This window comes from Amphibalanus amphitrite, unplaced genomic scaffold (genome assembly GCF_019059575.1).
Source record: "Amphibalanus amphitrite isolate SeventyFive unplaced genomic scaffold, NRLGWU_Aamphi_draft 000648F_arrow, whole genome shotgun sequence".
Taxonomy (NCBI): Eukaryota; Metazoa; Arthropoda; class Thecostraca; order Balanomorpha; family Balanidae; genus Amphibalanus; species Amphibalanus amphitrite.
Window position 1 is genome coordinate 242552 of NW_024882142.1, and position 18462 is coordinate 261013.

Sequence of the window (18462 nt, forward strand, 5' to 3'; positions counted from 1 at the left end):
CTGAAATGCATTCCTCTCTCTCTCAATTCGGCGGATTCACAGGCAAGTTGGAACACTCAAAGAGTCTCTGGAGAAAACTCATAGCCGTCGTCCAGATCATCGGCTACTCGGAGCGGGGTTTTGAACAAGCTCGATAACCAAATCGTCAATTCATCAGTCGCCAGGCGAGCTCATCCATACTATTAAATAAGGGATGGCGATGCAAAACAAATCAGACCTAGAATAGATGAGATGAGATGATCTGCGGATGAAATGCCAAGATCGCAGATGGAAGGAAACACGACCGGTGGCATCAGCTCGAGATCCACCAACACAAAATAATGACGAGAAGCGATATCAACACTCGGCGGCACCCGATTCTGCGCGGACCACAGACAGAAGCGTAGGGAGTCTCTCCGCACCAGTCAGGACGGAGACAGTTTAGCCGACCAGTGAAGCTGCGAATGGCGTCCAACCAACACGACGCGTCCCACGTCAGCGCCGACACCCCGGTCGGCAGAGCGGCCACTCCATAGCGACACACGCACAGCCCGGTCCGCTCCTCGCGACGACCCCGTCCTGAGAGCTGATCACACATAGTACCTCCGTCATAAGCACACGATACAGAGCAGCGGTGGCGCGCAGCTCTAACCCCGCGCCGGCCGGGCCGCCGCCACAGCCGACTACTTCACCATCATGAAGCCGCGGATCTCGACGAGAAACTCCTTGAAGGCGTCGCGGAACTTGAGCCGGTTGGCGCGGTCCAGACTGCGGTCCACCGACTGGGTCAGACCCGTGAACGCCTTGGCCAGCCGCTGGCTGCGCTCGCCCTCTCCCTGGCTGTTGATCAGCGCCATCGCCAATTGGCTGTACTCGTCCTGGAAACGAAAAACACGAGTCACTCTCCAGACTGCGCGTTCCGCGTCTCAAATAACGTGCATTTATAAAATCCAGCTGGGCGAAGGGGTGTCATTTGATCGGCGGCAAGAAGCAAGAGCAGGTTCAAGCGAAAACAGTAAGACTTACACGTGAATGTACAGTGTACACAGAAATAAACATTGATCTGAGCTTGTCTGGAGACAAACGGAGCCAAGGCTCACCTGGAAGCAGCAGATGAGCGCGAATAGCGCGCCGCTGGAGCCCTGCAGCACCTCGGAGTTGACGCCGTTCGAGAGGATCAGGTCGAGCAGGTGTTTGACGAAGGGCCGCAGCGCCTGGGGCACCCGGTGGTCGGGCGGCAGCTGGTGCAGCACCACGTGGCTGGTGAGCTGGTGCAGGAAGTCGAGCGCCAGCGCGCTGGCCTCCGGGCCGTACTCGGTCAGACCGAGCCGCACCGAGCTCAGTAGGTTGTCCAGCAGGCTCTCCGGCAGCTCCAGTATCTGAGGAAAATACCACAACGTTACATCTCACAACCATGACAGTGGATGTACAAACTGGAAATACCGAGTCTCAGGGTGATCTCACAAAGGAAGGTTTTACCCTGGTCGAAGTGATGTTACAACGCAAGGTCTTGCCCCGGACGTCAGGGTGAGGAATAGGTCTTCCGTCTTACCCTTACCGTGGTCAATATAATCCCGCGGGCAGGTCTGCCTTACCCTGGTCGGTGTGATCTCGCAGAGGAAGGTGATGAGTTTGAAGTATCGGCTGCAGAGCGCCGGGAAGCGCAGCAGCTCGGCGCTCATCAGCGGCATTATGGTGTTGAGGCCGTACAGACAGACGTCTGCAGCAGCCACGTCCTCGCCGTCACTGCCGCCTGCAAACGGCAAACATATTCGATTACTGACGATGCACCTTTAAGGACAATGTATGGTTGAGAATGGGTCATAAAGAAAATAAAGACAATACTTTAGGAGAAGTGGACTACCCAACGAGGACAGTGCAGATACCTACTCAAAGAAGCATAAAACTAGGGAAAACAGACGCGCTAACGGTCGGCCGTCGGCGTACCGTCGTGCCCGCCCAGGTCGATGATGTCCTTGGTCAGCATGTTGGTGAGCAGCTCCATGAGCAGCAGGAGGTCCGAGTAGCTGTCTTCCTCGGCCGACGAGTCGGAGGTTGCGGCGCGCAGACTGCTCTGGTGGCGCGCGTACGTGGCGATCATCTTCAGACAGCAGTCGTAGAAGGCGCGGCTCTCCGTCTGAGGGGATGGAGGAAGAAATCAGTGGACGGACGCGGTCATGGGAGGAGCGTGTTCGAGCTGTTTCAGTTAATGATTTTGTTTACTTTTAATATTTTGACGTACTTAGCCACCACAGTGACGTTTATTGGTGTTAGTTGTAGTCAATATCAAATTTTACGAACTCCTTTATGTCGGTTGTTGGAACAAATTTGCGGTTAGCACAAGCATAGGAAAAACAACCCTGTCTAGTATCAATCACAAGCCTCAAGCAATCTGAAACCCCAACTCACCCAGCATATAACCAGCGACTGTCACATCAGCCACCTCACCCGAACCCCACTGTCTACATTGCCGCTCGACCTCGCGACCACCTCTCACCGTCTTCAGGAAGCACAGCATCCGCTTGGCGGTCTCTGCGTACAGCTGCATGATGAGCTCGAAGATCTGTCGGTAGTTTTTGTAGATGTCCATCAGCTGCAGTGTGTCGGAGAGTGTCTCGGACAGCACGGGGAACACGTGCTGAGAGTTCTGCACCTGGGCTCCCTGAGACACACCTGGGGAGGAGCAGACAAAGAGTCAACGCACGGCGCCAGGGCATGACGGATGCTGAAAGGGATCACGTAACTCCTGTCCCGTACTTTTGAGCACATCTACAACTATGCGAGTAAATCCACCGAGGCGTAGTCCGCACGTTCTATAGAAGTCAGAAACAATTTGGGCAAGCTCAACTGCGGGAACAAAGAAACACAAATCATCGAGCGATTAAACCGCCAAGTGCTCGCCCCTAGTAAAGAAAACAAGCCGCTGAAACCGATGTGCACCACGCCGACTCAGAGTGACCAGTGTCTGCGTTATAAAAGAACTCGTGCCATGCCGGGTAGCGTCTCTTTCCATCCCTCCTGGCCGTCTCTCCATCTCCACGGCTCCCTGACTGACCGATGAAGGCCTCGATGAGTCCGAGGACCTTGAGTCGCACGCCGTCCTCCTGGTAGAGCTGACGGAAGTCTGGCGCAGACAGCACCGACACGAAGGAAGCGCGCAGCGGCGCCAACAGCCTGGAGCAGACAGAGACGGGGTTACAATAGTGAGAACCGCCTCCGACAACAGTGACTGTGTCCGTTACAACGGAAGCAGTTTGACAGCCAGCGACACTCGAAAGAGAAATGTAATCACAGGTTATATAAAAAGGCGTCATCACTTCACGGTGGGGCAGAAAACAAAATGCATAGTGCAAGTTACGAAACATACGAAACACTGAGAACAATCAACAACCGCGTTCCCAGTGGCAAGTTACGTTGTGAGATCCGACACCGGTCTTCACATATACGCCACATTAAATAGTGGCCCTTTGTTCCGTTGATCCGTTCGTACCTGGTCAGGTAGTCGGCAGTGAGGGCCGGCTCCGGCGCCGTGGACGCCACGCTGACGAGCGCCTTGAGCAAGCCGCGGCGGGCGGCGGAGGGCAGCTGGAGGTCCCCGGACACCAGGCTGACTAGAGCGCCCAGCTGCTCACACCGGATCACCACGCGGCCACTGCGAAAACGGTGAACGGGTTCAGATAGGTCACAAAAACACTGGAGCACCACTCGGACCCTAGTGTGAGGCGGTCAAATTGTAAGACTAACTAGTCAGAGGGTCGCACATGAAACATTGAGTCATCGAACGGCCCTCGTGACAACGCGACAGGGCCACAGAGACAGGTCGCAGAATGTCACCATACGGCACGGTAAGGTCAGTGGACAGACGCTGGGTACTCACCGCTCTTTAGACTCGCAGAGGGTGTCCAGCAGCTGTACAGTCTCAGACACCACACTCACTCACCGTTCCTTGGACTCGCAGAGGGTGTCCAGCAGCTGTACAGTCTCAGACATCACACTCACTCACCGTTCCTTGGACTCGCAGAGGGTGTCCAGCAGCTGTACGGTCTCTGACGCCACACTCACTCACCGCTCCTTGGACTCGCAGAGGGTGTCCAGCAGCTGTACAGTCTCAGACACCACGTCCGGCTCGGCGGCCATAGTTGTCAGCATCTGGCGCACCGCCGAGAGGATGAACCCGACCAGCCAGCGGCTCGAGTCGGTGTCGATGCCGAACGCGCTCAGAAGACTGTCGGAGAGCTGAAAATAGGTGAAGGAGGGTTCGTCATACGGGACTCATTCACACGGGCGTCAGTCATACGACAGTCAGGACAACACAAAAATAAAAACAGTTAACATTGCCCAATAATGCCCCAGTCACAATAACAATTTATCGACGACAAATCAATATTCCAGAGTGAAATAAATCAATATACCGGGTGGCCCAGAAAAAACGTTCCGAACTTTGGAGGCCTATATATCAAATACGAGTACAAATAACGAGCCAAAATTTTCATCAAGTTTGCGTCATTTCATTGCGCATTGGTATGCCAAATTATAACACTATACCATCATTTTCAAGCTGGCAATCTTGAGTTGAATTAAGGAAGACGTTTTTTTTTTTTTTTTTTGGCGATGTCAAACGATAGTGATGATTGGGTTAGACGTCCCATGTTATAAAATAGAATAAAAAAATAGAGCACGTGAACAGGGTTGTGCTTGACTCATGAGTCGAGTCAGAAACTTGACTCAACTCTGACTCAAATGAGTCAGATTTGAGTCGAGTCGGATAAAATGTTGAGCTGTTGAGTTGAGTCAGAGTTGAGTCGGACAAAAATATTAAGGTGTTGAGTTGAGTCAGAGTTGAGTCAGTAAAATAACTTTTGACATTGAGTTGAGTCAAGAACATTTAGGAACATGAGTCAGCTGACTCAACTTTTTTAGAAACAATATATAGTATAAGTTTTTCATTCTCCCCCCGCTTAACAACTTAGGCCTGGCCCTGCTGCCATATTTTTTTACCCCCCCCCCGCTCAACAATTTTTTTATCTGAGTCAATTTTGAGTCAACACATTTGACTCAACAAAAAATTTGAGTCAAGTTTGAGTCAACTCATATTTTCATTGAGCCGCTTGAGTCATGAGTCGAGTCAAGGGAAAAATCAGCTCCTTGTTTGAGTCAGAGTTGAGTCAGGGCATTCCGAAGTTGAATGATGAGTCGAGTCGGCAAATTTTTTTGAGTCGAGCACAACCCTGCACGTGAATGAAACCAACACATGTGTTCTTATTTTAAATATTTTTGTCTCACTTATGTGCCAAATATTCAAATACTGAGCCAAAATGGTGCTCATGGATGTCATTCGTTTCAACACCAAATCATGTTTCGAGCAGGAGTGACACGGTGCATGGATTACTGCTGATTACCCTCCTTTCAGTAGATCAAACAGTAAATCGACCGGATAAGGAAAACAAACTAAAGCAGACTGGTTCCTGTGCCAGAAGACCACAGAATAGCTTATGAAAAACAACATTGCCAGCGGATGACAAAAAAAAACTGGTTGAAAAGCTACCTTTTCCCAGGAATGTCAGCCAGGAAAGCATTTGAGCCACAAGATGGTTAGAAAACTGGAAACGTCTTCCGATGCCGCTGGCACAGAGCCATAGTGGTTGCCTGAGGGAATGTGTCATCCTGAGACCCGAACCATCAATGAGACTAGCTGCCAGTAGAAGTCATGGCTCTAGGCCGCGGTGCCGCGGGGTGAAAGTGACCCGTGCACTCACATTTTTTTAGTAAACATCGGAGCAAAAAAGTAATTTTTACATGACATGCTTGAAAGTCACGAACCGTTTAAAAAGTTATTTACCGAGCACCATGAAAATCACACCATTTACTGAAAATGTGTGCCGCATTAACTAATCGAAGTTTCAATGTTGTATCTTTATCTCTTTCTGAGAAATATTGATTTAAAGTTGGGAACGTTTTTTCTGGGCCACCCGGTATGTATGGATGATCGTATATATTCTCACCACGGTGTAGTAGTTTTCGTTGGGCATCAGGTAGGTGAGTGTGACGCGCTGCATAAACCACAGCGTGGTACAGGTGACCTCCGGGCTGATGGCGTCGCTGAGACGCGACTGGGCGGCCGTCTCGAGCATCCGCAGGATACGCACGCCGCAACACACCAGCCTGTGGGCGGAACCACCGAGTCAGTAACGCCGAACATCACAGCACAACGGAACAAATTACAGAGACCGCTGCCATACAATATTTACACACCACCCCAGCGTCCACTCTATGAGAACCTGACAGAAGTAGACCGTCGTGATCCAATACCCCAGCCTGCCACCGGTCATTCGTCCCCAGACACCTACAGAGCGCGCTCGGCTCACCTGACGATGGGGTCCACGGAGTCGGCCTGCTCGGCGCTGGGCGGCGGCGCGTCGGTGCCGGCCGCTCGCAGTGCCGCGCCGCTGGCGGCCACCACCGCCGCGCGGCGCGCCGGGTCGCTGCCGCCGGCCGCCGCCGAGTACTGGTTCAGCCGCGGCGAGATGAGAGACGTCTCACTGCGCAGGTCCAGCGCCAACACGTGACCTGGGAGCGTAACGGGGCGACAACCGTTAACGGGAGGGGACATAAAGGTACAGGGTGTCCCATAAGTTCGTTCTCACCTAAATTTTACGTTTATAGGCTCTCTTGCTTAAAGGCACGCTGAAATTGGTTCGTAACTGATCTTACGTGGTTGCCATGGCTGGTAGCAATATGCTCCACAGTAACTAATTTCTGTAGACAAAATCGCTTTTGCTAGAGAGCCCGCTTCCTACAGAGACGGCTAACGCCGCAACATTAAGGTCTCCGATACGGGTACGTCTCGGTATTTAGTCAGCACGTGACCATTCTCGACGATTGAGGGTGATTGAGGCCTACCAGTCTGTAGCCAATGTCCATCGCTAACTGGACGCACAGTCAGCAAGTGGCGCCGATGATTTGAAGGGAGTCAATCACTGCAAGTTTATTCTCTTTCCAGTCAGCCCTCAGGAGTGAGCCATGTGGCCAAAACTGTGTGGCGCCAAAGTGGCCATCAAAAAGGTCAAAGGGCTAGAAAGTTGGTAAGCAGACTTTTCAGGATGGATTACCAGCTGTCTAAGAGTATTCTTTCGGGGTACATAACTCAAGGGTACTTATGCTTTGCTTACCGGAGGGCTCAAAACAGGCAAAAACGTCTTAAAATGGCCAAACATGAGTTTCGTTATGCCTGAGGCTAAAAAAACTAGAGGGCTGAGGACATCAATCAGGTCATCTGGACTAACAAGTCCACGTTCGAGATGAAACACCCGTCCAAACCCGAAAACAACCCCATAAGGGCGAAGGAGGAGGCCTCCGTTCCGTCCCGTTATGTTCATATGCAAAAGGCCAGGGTCACGGTATTGTGAGGTTATAGGCGTCCAGACGCTGACCAGGTTCCGATTGGTGTCCCAGAAACAGTTTTGGGAAGCAGAATGCTTTCCCAAGAACATCTAGGAGGAGTTTCAGCCTTCAAGCTGAGCTCGAACCGCGAGTATGAACACATTTATAGAGGAGAAAATGGCATCCGGAAGGTCGTAGGCCCAGCTTCAGGCAAGACAGTGCATCAGTGCACAGGTCAAGCAAAACTTAAAAGCAGTGCAAGGTGACTGTGACAGGCGTTTGTGGCAAGATCACATGCCAGGCAACTCATCGGATGAAAATTTCATAAAAATTCGTTGGTTATACTGAACTTGAGGCTCGTCGAAGCGAAGCGCTGTTCCAGCCTCGAGGAGCTCACGGCGCACGTCAATTCAGTCTGGGCTAACTTCAAGCCTGCTAAGCAGCCAAACCTGCCAGTTGGCATGCCGCAGCATGTATTCATGTGTTTGCCTATTAACTGGGGAGCACAATGAGGGGTCATAAATATATCAAAACGCAATGTACTCTGTTTCACATGCAAATATAATGTGAGAACGAACTTATGGGACACCCTGTACATACAAAGTGGAACAGCAGATAGGAGCTGCTGGGATGCTTCCCTAATATTTACCACTGCCCTAACATCGACTCTTCATGAAAAACCAATCCCTGAAAGTAAAAATTGGCGTCTTGTATACTTGTATGGCGTATGTATATAGCAAGAGCCCGAGCAGGGGTCTAATTACGTCACTCCACCGAAACCCAGGCGCGGCTGGCGTCTCTCCTTTGTGTGCATGTCTGCACAACAGTCGCACCTGCGATCATGAGCGTCCAGTGGAGATCCTCGTGGAGCGCGATCAGCTGGTGCCGGTCGGCCAGCGGGGAGGCCTGCTGGTAGACCCGCTGGAGGTGGTGCTGCAGCCGCTCCGTCTGCGCCTCCAGCAGGCCCGTCACCAGCGGCACCGACCGCTCCGGGATCTGAGGCAGACAGGTTGCTGATGGCCCGGATATATCACGTTCAGCAGGAAAACACAACTGATCTAACCGTACTGTGCTTCGGAGCCTTGTCTTTACCTGAAGCTGGTCAAGGAAGTTTTTCAGTGACATGCAACTGTGACCTAATAGCTGGTGTTGAAAACAGCTATCCACCCCCTCGCTCCCATCTACTCGTCTGCGCCCGCCGCCCCACACCCTGTCAGCTGTAAGCTCACCTTCCTGCCGAACGCGCCGATGGCGGCCAGCTGGTCTCGGTACGCCACCCGGTCACTCTCCTCCGTCTCGTCAATGTCGTCACACGAGTCAGACACCTGTCAGCGGGTAGGACAGACGGCGGTCAGTGGGTGAAGTGGCACTTCGACTGCGAGGTCATAGTGCGCGAATAAGACGGCATTCTTTAACGTGCCAGCTGGAAAGCCCGACCACTTCTGCACTTACCTCGCAAAAAAAAATCATGCGAAACATACCACCAGACCTAATCTAGAAAACCATAAATCTAAAAACTCTCATACAAAACCCAAACATTCAATCACGTTTCTCACATCGCGGTGTGACAAATATGTAAGGTCACGTGTCTCACAGGTCACGTGTCCTACACCCAGTGCACCGGGTCGCTCGGCACTCCAGTCATGAGCACCGCGCAATGACGTCCGATCCCGTCCGCCCTCAGGTCCTCACCTGGCCACGCGCTCCGTCCGGCGCCGCCAGGTGCACCTGCAGGTAGGTCTCGAAGATCTGCGTGGCCGACATGTGGTACAGGTCCGAGGGGAAGCTGTCACCCTCCTGCAGCAGCATCATCCACGCCTCGAGAAGCTTCCCGAACGCTTCCCGATACATCTGGTCATCGACGTGCAGCTGTTGGACAGGGAACAAGGGCGTCAGATGGGAAACAAACGCATCAGCAAACGCTGGACAAGCTGGGTGGACAAGCAATAAGGATAACTGGGCTAAAGAGATAAACGCAATCGGCAAATTGATAGGCACCCATGACCCATCCGGAAACTTTTCAACTTCTAGGAAAGCACGTCTAAGCAATATGAAAAGTTACAAACTTGGAACAATCCAGCTCACACCGTTGCAATATCATAAAGTAACAAGATTGCTAACTGAACCGAACGAACCCTCAATCCCCAGCCGTTCAGCCACCGCATCTATCCGCCCGTTCGTGGTGAGCGCGGTGCGGCCGTCTCACCTCCTCCTGCCTGGCGGCGGCGCGCGCGAACCGACACGTAACCCGGGTGAGCTCTTGCAGCAGACTGCCGACCAGCTCCTCCGGCAGGTGAATCAGGATCGGTGTGGGGAAGAACAGCACGAACCGCAGCACGATGCCGGCCACACCCAGACACTGGCTGTCCGGCAGCTGCTCACTGAGGGTAGAGGGCCAAAACGGGGAGTCGGGGCTCTGTACAACCACAGACAGATGGACAGACGGATGGATAGACTTAAGACACCTAGACACTGGCTGTCTGACAGTTGCTCACTGGGAATGGAGAGGGGCATAGTAGGGAGAACAGATAGGTGCGTATTTATCCACTGGGTGGCATTTATCACTGGAAAAGGACACAGGGGGTCAGTCAGGAGATACACAGCGAACCATTGCCGCCTGGCAGCAGGCTGCCTAATGCCATACGCAATCAAATCTCATAACATTAAAGCAAAACCATTATGACTATTGACTATAAACCAAACGTCATAATTAGCAGGCAGCCCGCGCATACGCCCGTCTCCACGCCGCCATCACCCCGTTCCACTCACAAGCCCAGGATGTTGAGCAGGTTTTGTGCGAAGTGTGACGCGTAGGTGACTCGCGGCTCCCGTGAGCCGATGACGGTTCCGTTCAGTGACGCCAGCTGGTTCAGGCAGTTGAGACAGGTGTGCGCCAACTGGTCCTCCTGGTGTACCTTCCAGTACATCTGACCGGGAGAAAACAGACAGAGGGTCAGACGGGGCGAGGACAGACACCACAGACTGAGCGGAAGGGCAGGAGGTAAATATACAATATACATATTATTTTTACACAATTAAAATCTAACTAGATGTCACTACTCACTACTGTCGAGGTAAAAAGAACATTGGCGTGAGTTACGAACATATATCATTTGATTTCTAGGGCACCGTTTAACACTTTCATCAACCGTCACACGGTCGAATCGTCAGGCGGGTGGTCGGTGGATGGGGATCACTGGCTGCCGGGAGCCCCCTCACAAAACTCACCTTGAAGAAGAGGCTGACCACGTCTGGATTGAGCATCAGCTGCCGCCATTGGACGCCGGGCCGCAGCGAGGGGTTCTGCTCCGACTCGAACACGGCTATCAGACGCTGCGACTGTGCACAGCGGTCAAGGAGACCAACAACGGAGGCACGACGGGCGGACGGAGACACAGCGAGACGAGAGACTGACACAATAAGACGAGAGACGGACACACGAGACGCGAGACGGATACACGAAGAGAGACGAAAGGCGGACGGACATACATGGGGACGCAAAAGGAACGAACACACGAACATACTGAACAATGAGACTTAATACTAGTTCAGTTAAACACACCAACCATGTATGCAGACGTTCACATTGATTCGTCAGACCCTGCTGCGTGAAAAGGATATTGATATTGAAGTTTGTGAAGCTCCAGGAGAGGATGCTCTCGGTGATGCGCAGTAGCCGGTCAACTAACGTCATCTGCTGCGGCGTGTTAAGAGCCGGTAGCTTCTCCGCCTCTGCCAGCGTGCTCAGACAGAACTCGAATATTCGCCGCAGGTCCGACACCTGCCAGGGTAACGGGAGAGGCACGGGTCAGTGACCCAGCCGAACACTGAGGTCGGACTGGGTGAACGACTCTTCCACCCACGGTACACAGCCTAAACGTTTTTTTTTTTTTACTTGAACAAAAACTGCACTTCTAAACAAAGCGGGCTATGTAAATATGTCGTTGGATATCAAAAGCAACATAATATTTCCATGATAGTAAAGAGCATGCATATTGCATATAAACTTGTAACAGAACTGCATATTACCAAAACATAAGATAATCCCCGCAGATGATTTCGAACTATGTGTGTGACGTACAATGGGTCTCGATTGTGACAATTTACCTCGAACTGCTTTTTGGCCATGAAGTGCTGTTCCCACGTGAGAAGCACGTCTGCCGACTTGAGTGTGTTGGCGTGCTCCTGGAGGAGAGCCGCTATCAGGCTGCAGCCCAACAGTTGCTGAAGCACACGCCAACCAGTGCCAGGTCAGGTCAGGTCGGGTCGGGTGGGGTGACGAGGTTAGGCCAATACCAAAGGGAGGGATTCGATTGTATATTCAGGTAACGTGCAGTGAATTGTACGTGTACCTACGTGTGAAACAGACTGGGGTCTAAAATCAAAAGAAGTTACTAAACTGAACTGAACTTTGTCAACAAATGTATAGATATTTTGAGCATTTGTGCACAAGCATAAAATATCACCGACATAGTCATGGTCACATATTCTGAGATAGACAACAATAACAACACCTAGCTAAGATAAAATGTGTAAAAACTCGGCATACGACTTCACAGAGCGACCGAGGGGTCCGCCGGGCGGTTTCTGCGAGTGACGATCTACTTAAATGCGGTGAGTGGGTATTACGGGTAGGATATGATGCGTATTACGGGAGTGTACGGTAGCCTGGTATCACAGTATGTAACACTCGAGACGCGTTCACAAACCATGTTGATGTCTGGGGAGCGGATGAGCTGCTGTAGGTTGGAGAGCAGCTCTGATCGCTGGGCACCCTCGTCGTCCACACTCCGGCGCTTCACCAGGATAGCCACAGTCTGGCGGTCAGAGCAACGGGAAATACATTATACACCTAACTAGACACAATAGTACACTTTTATCAGTTTGACAGTCCCAAGTAGGCTTACAGTAGCCCTTTTCATCGATATGCAATAAATTTCTAGACAAATTACAACAAAATTATCAGCATAATTACTCCAACAGGAGGTCTGGCTGAGTATTTAATTTTTGCCAGTTCAATCCACACAGAGTGCTGTCATACGAATGGTATACCACGTCCGCCGTCTCGCCGACAAACCCACCCACCTGAACGAGCCGCTCGCGCAGGAAGCCGGGCGCCGACGTGTGTGCCACCAGGTAGTTGAGCAGGTAGTTTTTCAGCTCGGTGGTGGCCTCGGGCGGCAGCTGCTTCCACTCGCGCAGCAGTCCGTCCCGCAGCAGGTTGGCCGCCTCGAACTGGACGTACGAGTTCTGACAGGTCTCTGCGGACCGGGAGAGGGGTGAGAGTTAATACACCTAGGGAGACGCGATGACGACCGAGCGACGTGCTTGTGCTTAGTTCCGACTGATTTATCTGAGAAAAAAAGACTAATAACAGAGGTCAGAGGTGACAGTTGACACAATATCTACGAGCTTCACGCAACAAAAGCGGACTTACCCAAAATTTCACGACATAACGCAAAAGGACTTGCAGTCTTCCGAAACTCGAGAAAGAACAGCTCTGCCTGATGTCGCTCCTCTGCGGAAACGCTCGTTGGTGGGGACTGAAATAGTGGACATTTTCGTCAGCTCGCCCACAAAGTACAGATGGTAGCAATCGCCCGGTCTGGGCGCGTCTTTATAGAACAAATGCCAGATGCCCGGGGAGGGGGTTCAGACTCACGCCAAAAACCCATCAATGCTAAGCCAGTGTTCTCACTAAATCAAGAAAACAATAGCTGCATCAATGTTTTTGTTTTACATTAGGAACTTGTTTCTGTTTTACTGGACCGTGCCAGCCGACACGGTGCAGTTCTAAGCCGTGCTCGTAATGGACGCATTCTTCAGTCGCGGAAATAGCGCCTGCGTCACGGTCGTCGGGGCATCGTTATCCAAGCTTGCTATTGACACAAATAAATGACAGACAGATTCGAATTTAGATGCCTGATGAATTCACAGGGACATGTGCAGCGGACTGCATGACACACTGAGTCACACACAGGGCGTTCCTAGATCATCTCAGATCATTTTGACTCATGAGACAGACATGCTGAAATGATGATGGAAAATTACAATTACAAATGATGATGAAAAATGGCAAGCATTCACATTCAAGAGTGATAATTCAGTCAGCCACCCTATATGACACAATGTTTACAATTTCGTGAAATATCACTCTGTGTCTCAGATAACCTCAGTGACCTGACCTAGTGACATTAAAATTGTCAGAAGCTAAGGCAAAGATGCCCAAACTTGAAAAGGCACTAAAAACTTCAGCTTGATAAAAATACCTAACAAATGATTTGGTGTGAATCACAAACAAAATATCAGGGCATAGCCTGCTATTCCTACACATGCAATAAATTACACAAGCAATCAAGAAAAATCATGGTCTTACTTGGTACACATCTTGATCTCTGCCAATGCATGGGATATCTATTATGGACCATCTTAACAGGATGTCATTCAGTTTAATAATGAATAGAGCCAAGATGTGTTTGATTCCTCCAAAACAAAAAGAAAACCATGGAGATGGTAACCTACCTATTAGGTTTGAATAATCTGAGCTATATAAGTCAATAGGCATCACTGCAACATGTGGGGATCTCTCACATTGGCATACAAACAGTAGTTATAGATAAACCATAAAAATCAAGAAGTACTTACCAAGAAGATTTTGGCAGCAGCATCTAGCTGCATTATAATGTTGTCACCCATGATGGCAAGCCTGAAACAGGAAAAGATGCCAGATGACCAGAGAACAAGGAAAATAAATTCACAGGTTCCATAAAAGCTTTGCCAGCATTTTGTGATATCCATTATCAGCAGTAGGTATGCACCAAGTACCTAATATGTAAGTATTCCATTTTCATTGTTATCAAGCCCAAAAGGCACAATAACATAGCAGTAAAAGACTTTTCATAAAAGTTTTATGAACAGGTTAAAAATCAATATTAATCTTATTCTAGGCAACTTTAAATTTTGAACTGAAGAAGGAATGTCTTCAAAATAAAATCATTCATTTTAGGCTAAGTTTAGAATTCTAAAGGCAGTGAGCATATGATTGTTCCTCTAGGATATTCATATCCTAGCTTATATATTTTATTTTGCTGTCATATGCTTTTAGCATGACATTGTTCCGCATCAACCAAGCTCAGAGCAAAAGCTTTCTGCACGAGAACAAACTTGCCACTTCATTTTCACATATTTACCATTAAATTTTAAAAGGGTCACTGAAATCAGCTTGAGCTAACGGAAAAACATTACTTCCTAACTATCTATGAAAATCAATATTGATATGAGAAAAAATCATATTTTGGATAATAATTTGATTGTATATAAATTGACAAATAAAGCTAACGTTTTGTAAGTGCTAGAAAAGGCATGAGCTGCGAGGTAACAATTGTGCAAGGATGTTAAGTTAACTATGCACGCCATTGATTTCGTAAGCTGAGAGCATACCTCTAGTCTCTACACACTAAAGTTACGAAAATTACACGAAAATCACACAAAACTTCGAACGTTTCACACTCTGGCTCTTTTTTATCTGTGAGCGTGGAGTGCGAGAGAATGCGTCCGCTCCGTCCGCTATTTTCGACAAGTTTGGGAAAAGGAGGCGGAGAAGCATTCATTATTTTGATGACGTCATAAAACTTTTATTTCTAACTCTGGCTCTGTCAATGGTTGCATTCAAATCTTATTCCTAAGTGGTATGTTACATAAATTGAGTGTGAAAATTAAAAATTTCTCCATTTTTTGTAGACCAATGTCCAAAAATTTTAAAATAGAATGCAACACTGAGCGATCATTGGCTCTTTGGCTTATTACGTAGAAAAACTGATCACTTAGTTTTTCTAGAGAAAGCTACAATTAGCTTGAGACCAAATTGGCGCATAACAAAAAAAAATATTTCTCTTCATACGCTTACAGCAAAGCGACGAAGTAAAAATATGGAATAGTTAGGTATTCTGTCCAAGGATTCTGTCGAGCCCTTCTTAGGCAATGAAGATAGCATGTATAACTCGCTCCAGAAGGTAGCTTGACAGCCTTCGGATATTTTATCGGTGAGTGCGGACCGTATATGTGCCTACTGCCTAGTCGTCATTTTTTTTTTTTGAACATCAACATTAACATGCTCATCTTGATCTTGTTTCCTGGCACGTAGGTATGACCCTTTTGAAGCATTTTTAGGTACAGAGCTAAACATAAATAAATGGCGAGCTTATGAAGTAAAGGATAAGAGTTAGGTGTTTTGTGGTGGCACTTATTCTTTCATGTTGTAGGTCTAGGAAACAAACTAGTGAACATGGGTGTCAATTTCCGCCAAATATGGGTGCCCAAGCACTCCAAATTCCACGTCGGTTCAGCCGGCCTGGCTTTGGAGCCGTAACAGATGGCACCAGTCAATGATTCAAGGTTGCCGCTAGGGCAGCTGCAGATTTGCCGCCCCTGGGCACCCCCAACTCAGCGGTAATTGACACCCATACTAGTGACTGTGTTGTCATTTGAAATGGTGTCTGTACTTTACTCCTATTTCATATGTTTTCATAAACTTGTTTCCAGAATGGCACCATGAGCAGCAGAGATGTGGCTGAGCCATCAGGGACTCCTGCCAGTAATGCTCAGGCAGCACCTGAGTCTCCTGCAACTGATGCTGCTCAGCCACAGCCATCTGCAGCAGGAAGGACAGCTTCTGCAGGGGCAGCGTTAAGGCGCAGCAGCTCACCGGGCCTGGTGGCCACAGGCTCAGACCACTCCCACCACCCTCCAGCGGTGAGGGTGCTCAGTGAGGGCCAGATTTTGGCCAGTGGTGGCGCTCAGCCTTCCGGGAGTCATCTGAGCGTTGGCGAGCAGCCGACCCCCAGTGTGCTCAGTCTGGGCCAGCACAGCGTCGGAGAGGATGTCAGCGTGGAGCGGCGCCGCGCCGAGGAGGGCGAGGTGCCGGGGACCGCGGACGCGGCCGGCGCTCGGCCGCCGCCTCCGTGCTGTCAGTGCGCCGTGTGCGTGACCCGCACGGGCGGCGAGGACAGCCCGGTGGCGGGGCCGAGCGGCGCGGCGGCCGCCGACCCGCAGCTGGAGCGGCTCTGCCGGCACACGGTCGAGATGATGAAACTGGACGGCGCCACTGAGGAGCAGAAGCAGCAGCTGGTGAAGCAGCTGCAGGTGATGGTGCCGTCCGGCGCGCAGTCGCCGCCGCCGCCGCAGGAGCCGTTCCCGTTCGAGGGGCTGCCGCCGGAGCTGCAGGTGCTGGTCTTCTCCAACCTGACGGCGCGGGAACTGTGCACCAGCGTGCTGCCCGTCTGTCGGCACTGGTACCAGCTGGGGCGCGACCCCGTCCTGTGGCAGCACCTCTCCTTTGACGCCGACAACCTCGTACCGACCAGCACCGTCGTCAACATCCTCTCCTTCAGCACGCTGCTGAAATCACTGCGGCTCGAGGCCCGCCGCCAGGTGGATAAGATCCTGTTCCAAGTGGCCGACACTTGCAAACAGCTGCGCTCTCTGACGGCCAGATTCTGCGATGGTCTCAACTCACTACTGCTCGAGGTGCTTGTCAAACACTGCCCGCTTCTCGAGCGTGTCAACTTCGAGGGCTCTCGGTTTGACGACGCCGACTGCACGGCGGCGCTGACTGGTCTGGAGCACCTGCGCGCGCTGAACGTTTCGCACTGTCTGCGCCTGGAGGACGCGGAGCTGGTCCAGATGGCGCGCCGTTGCCGCCACCTGGAGGAACTCAACGTGGACGGCATCGGCTACCTCACCGACGCCGCCATCCAGGAGCTGGTGGACCAGGCCGGCGACCGGCTCCTCTCCCTGGTGCTCGACGGAGAGAACCTCACCGACGCCGGGTTCCGCGCGCTGGGCCGCTGCCGGAACCTGCAGGAGCTGTGCATCTCGTTCGCCGACGGCATGACGGACTCCAGCCTGCCGGCCCTCGGATCGCTGCACGACCTGATGCGGCTCAAGATCCGGCGCGGGAACCAGCTGAGCGCCGCGGCGCTGGGCCGCCTGTTCACCGGGCAGAACATGCCGCACCTGCTGCACCTGGACCTGAGCGAGTGCTCGAACCTGGACGACAGCACGGTGGAGGCGCTGACGGCCAACTGTCCGCTGCTCACCTTCCTGGCGCTCAGCTGGTGCTGGGACGTCACCGACGCCGGCCTGGAGCGGATCGTGACGCGGCTGCGCTTCATGCGCGTCATGGACCTGATCGGACTGGTACGCATCACGGGCCAGTGCTTCCGGCTGATCCCGGAGCGTCTGCCCGAGCTACGCTACCTGAACCTGGAGCAGTGCTCGGACGTGCAGGACGTGGTGGTGGAGCGCGTGGTGCGCCAGCGGCCGCAGCTGCAGGCGCTCGACTACTACGGTGACCGCGTCGTGCCGCGGCCCGTCGAGATGGAGTCGTGGGCCGACGAGGTGGGCGAGCACGCGCGCGACATCCACCTGCCCATCACCATCAACTTCCTGCTGCTGCGCGAGGATGGCGCCGCGTGACGGGCCGTCACGAGCCGGCCCGCCGACGCGACCGCTCGCCGCTACGGCCGACAATGGTAAATTAGCGCCGCGCACGGCAGGCCACCGGCCGGGCACGACCGGCCGCTCGGTGTGCTTATTGACGGTACGCTTGTATAGAGCTTTCAATAACGTCATTTGCGGACAATTTTTAACAAAGCTGTGCTGCAACGAGTACAATGTGCTTCGTAAATGCAATTACTGGGGAATCTCATCGCGTTTGGCTGTCTCTGATTTGTTTTAACAGTGTCTGTGATATCAAGATAAAGTTAAGTTTTTGCTGCAAGGATCAGCGTTCGATTATCCACTGTTTGCTCGAACTAATTGCAGTATATTACAAGTTCGTCATCTGTTGAACGAAATCCATGCATTTGATCATCTTTTTTGTGCATTCATTTTGTGTCCATTCAAAAGTTTATTGTGTCCTAATTATATTTTTCTTACGAAGCCGCTTTCTAACTTGGTTTTTGGAATACAACTCCTTTTTGAACGATGTCTATGCACGTGTGTGGGTCTCAAAAGTCATCGATTTATGCACCATGTTCGCAGTGCACACCACGAATTATTCTTATTTGTATTTTATCGTGCCCCCACTCAGCGCGTGAAGTA

At 51.2% G+C, this 18462-nt stretch overlaps 2 protein-coding genes across 4 annotated transcripts; one reads left to right on the forward strand and one right to left on the reverse strand.

The window, feature by feature from the left end:
* Positions 1-237: 237 nt before the first annotated feature.
* Positions 238-14924, reverse strand: LOC122363934 (exportin-4-like). Of its 3 annotated transcripts, none has more exons than XM_043333782.1 (23): positions 14800-14924; positions 14005-14065; positions 12797-12902; positions 12445-12620; positions 12069-12176; positions 11467-11583; positions 10981-11140; positions 10588-10700; positions 10129-10286; positions 9566-9740; positions 9052-9228; positions 8589-8684; positions 8193-8355; positions 6345-6546; positions 5982-6141; positions 4046-4215; positions 3470-3631; positions 3035-3153; positions 2477-2652; positions 1927-2116; positions 1575-1732; positions 1080-1358; positions 238-857 (listed from the first exon to the last, which is right to left on the reverse strand). In XM_043333782.1, exons 2-23 carry the CDS (start codon positions 14053-14055, stop codon positions 663-665), a joined length of 3411 nt encoding a protein of 1136 aa, XP_043189717.1. In that variant the 5' UTR covers positions 14056-14065; positions 14800-14924; the 3' UTR covers positions 238-662. The 3 variants fall into 3 exon arrangements, with proteins under 3 accessions (XP_043189717.1, XP_043189718.1, XP_043189719.1); XM_043333783.1 differs by having other exon boundaries at positions 14860-14910; XM_043333784.1 differs by having other exon boundaries at positions 14869-14895.
* A 118-nt stretch (positions 14925-15042) lies between these two features.
* Positions 15043-18343, forward strand: LOC122363936 (F-box/LRR-repeat protein 2-like). Its single transcript, XM_043333797.1, has 2 exons — positions 15043-15401; positions 15901-18343. Exon 2 carries the CDS (start codon positions 15910-15912, stop codon positions 17833-17835), a length of 1926 nt encoding a protein of 641 aa, XP_043189732.1. The 5' UTR covers positions 15043-15401; positions 15901-15909; the 3' UTR covers positions 17836-18343.
* The last annotated feature ends 119 nt before the right edge of the window (positions 18344-18462 follow it).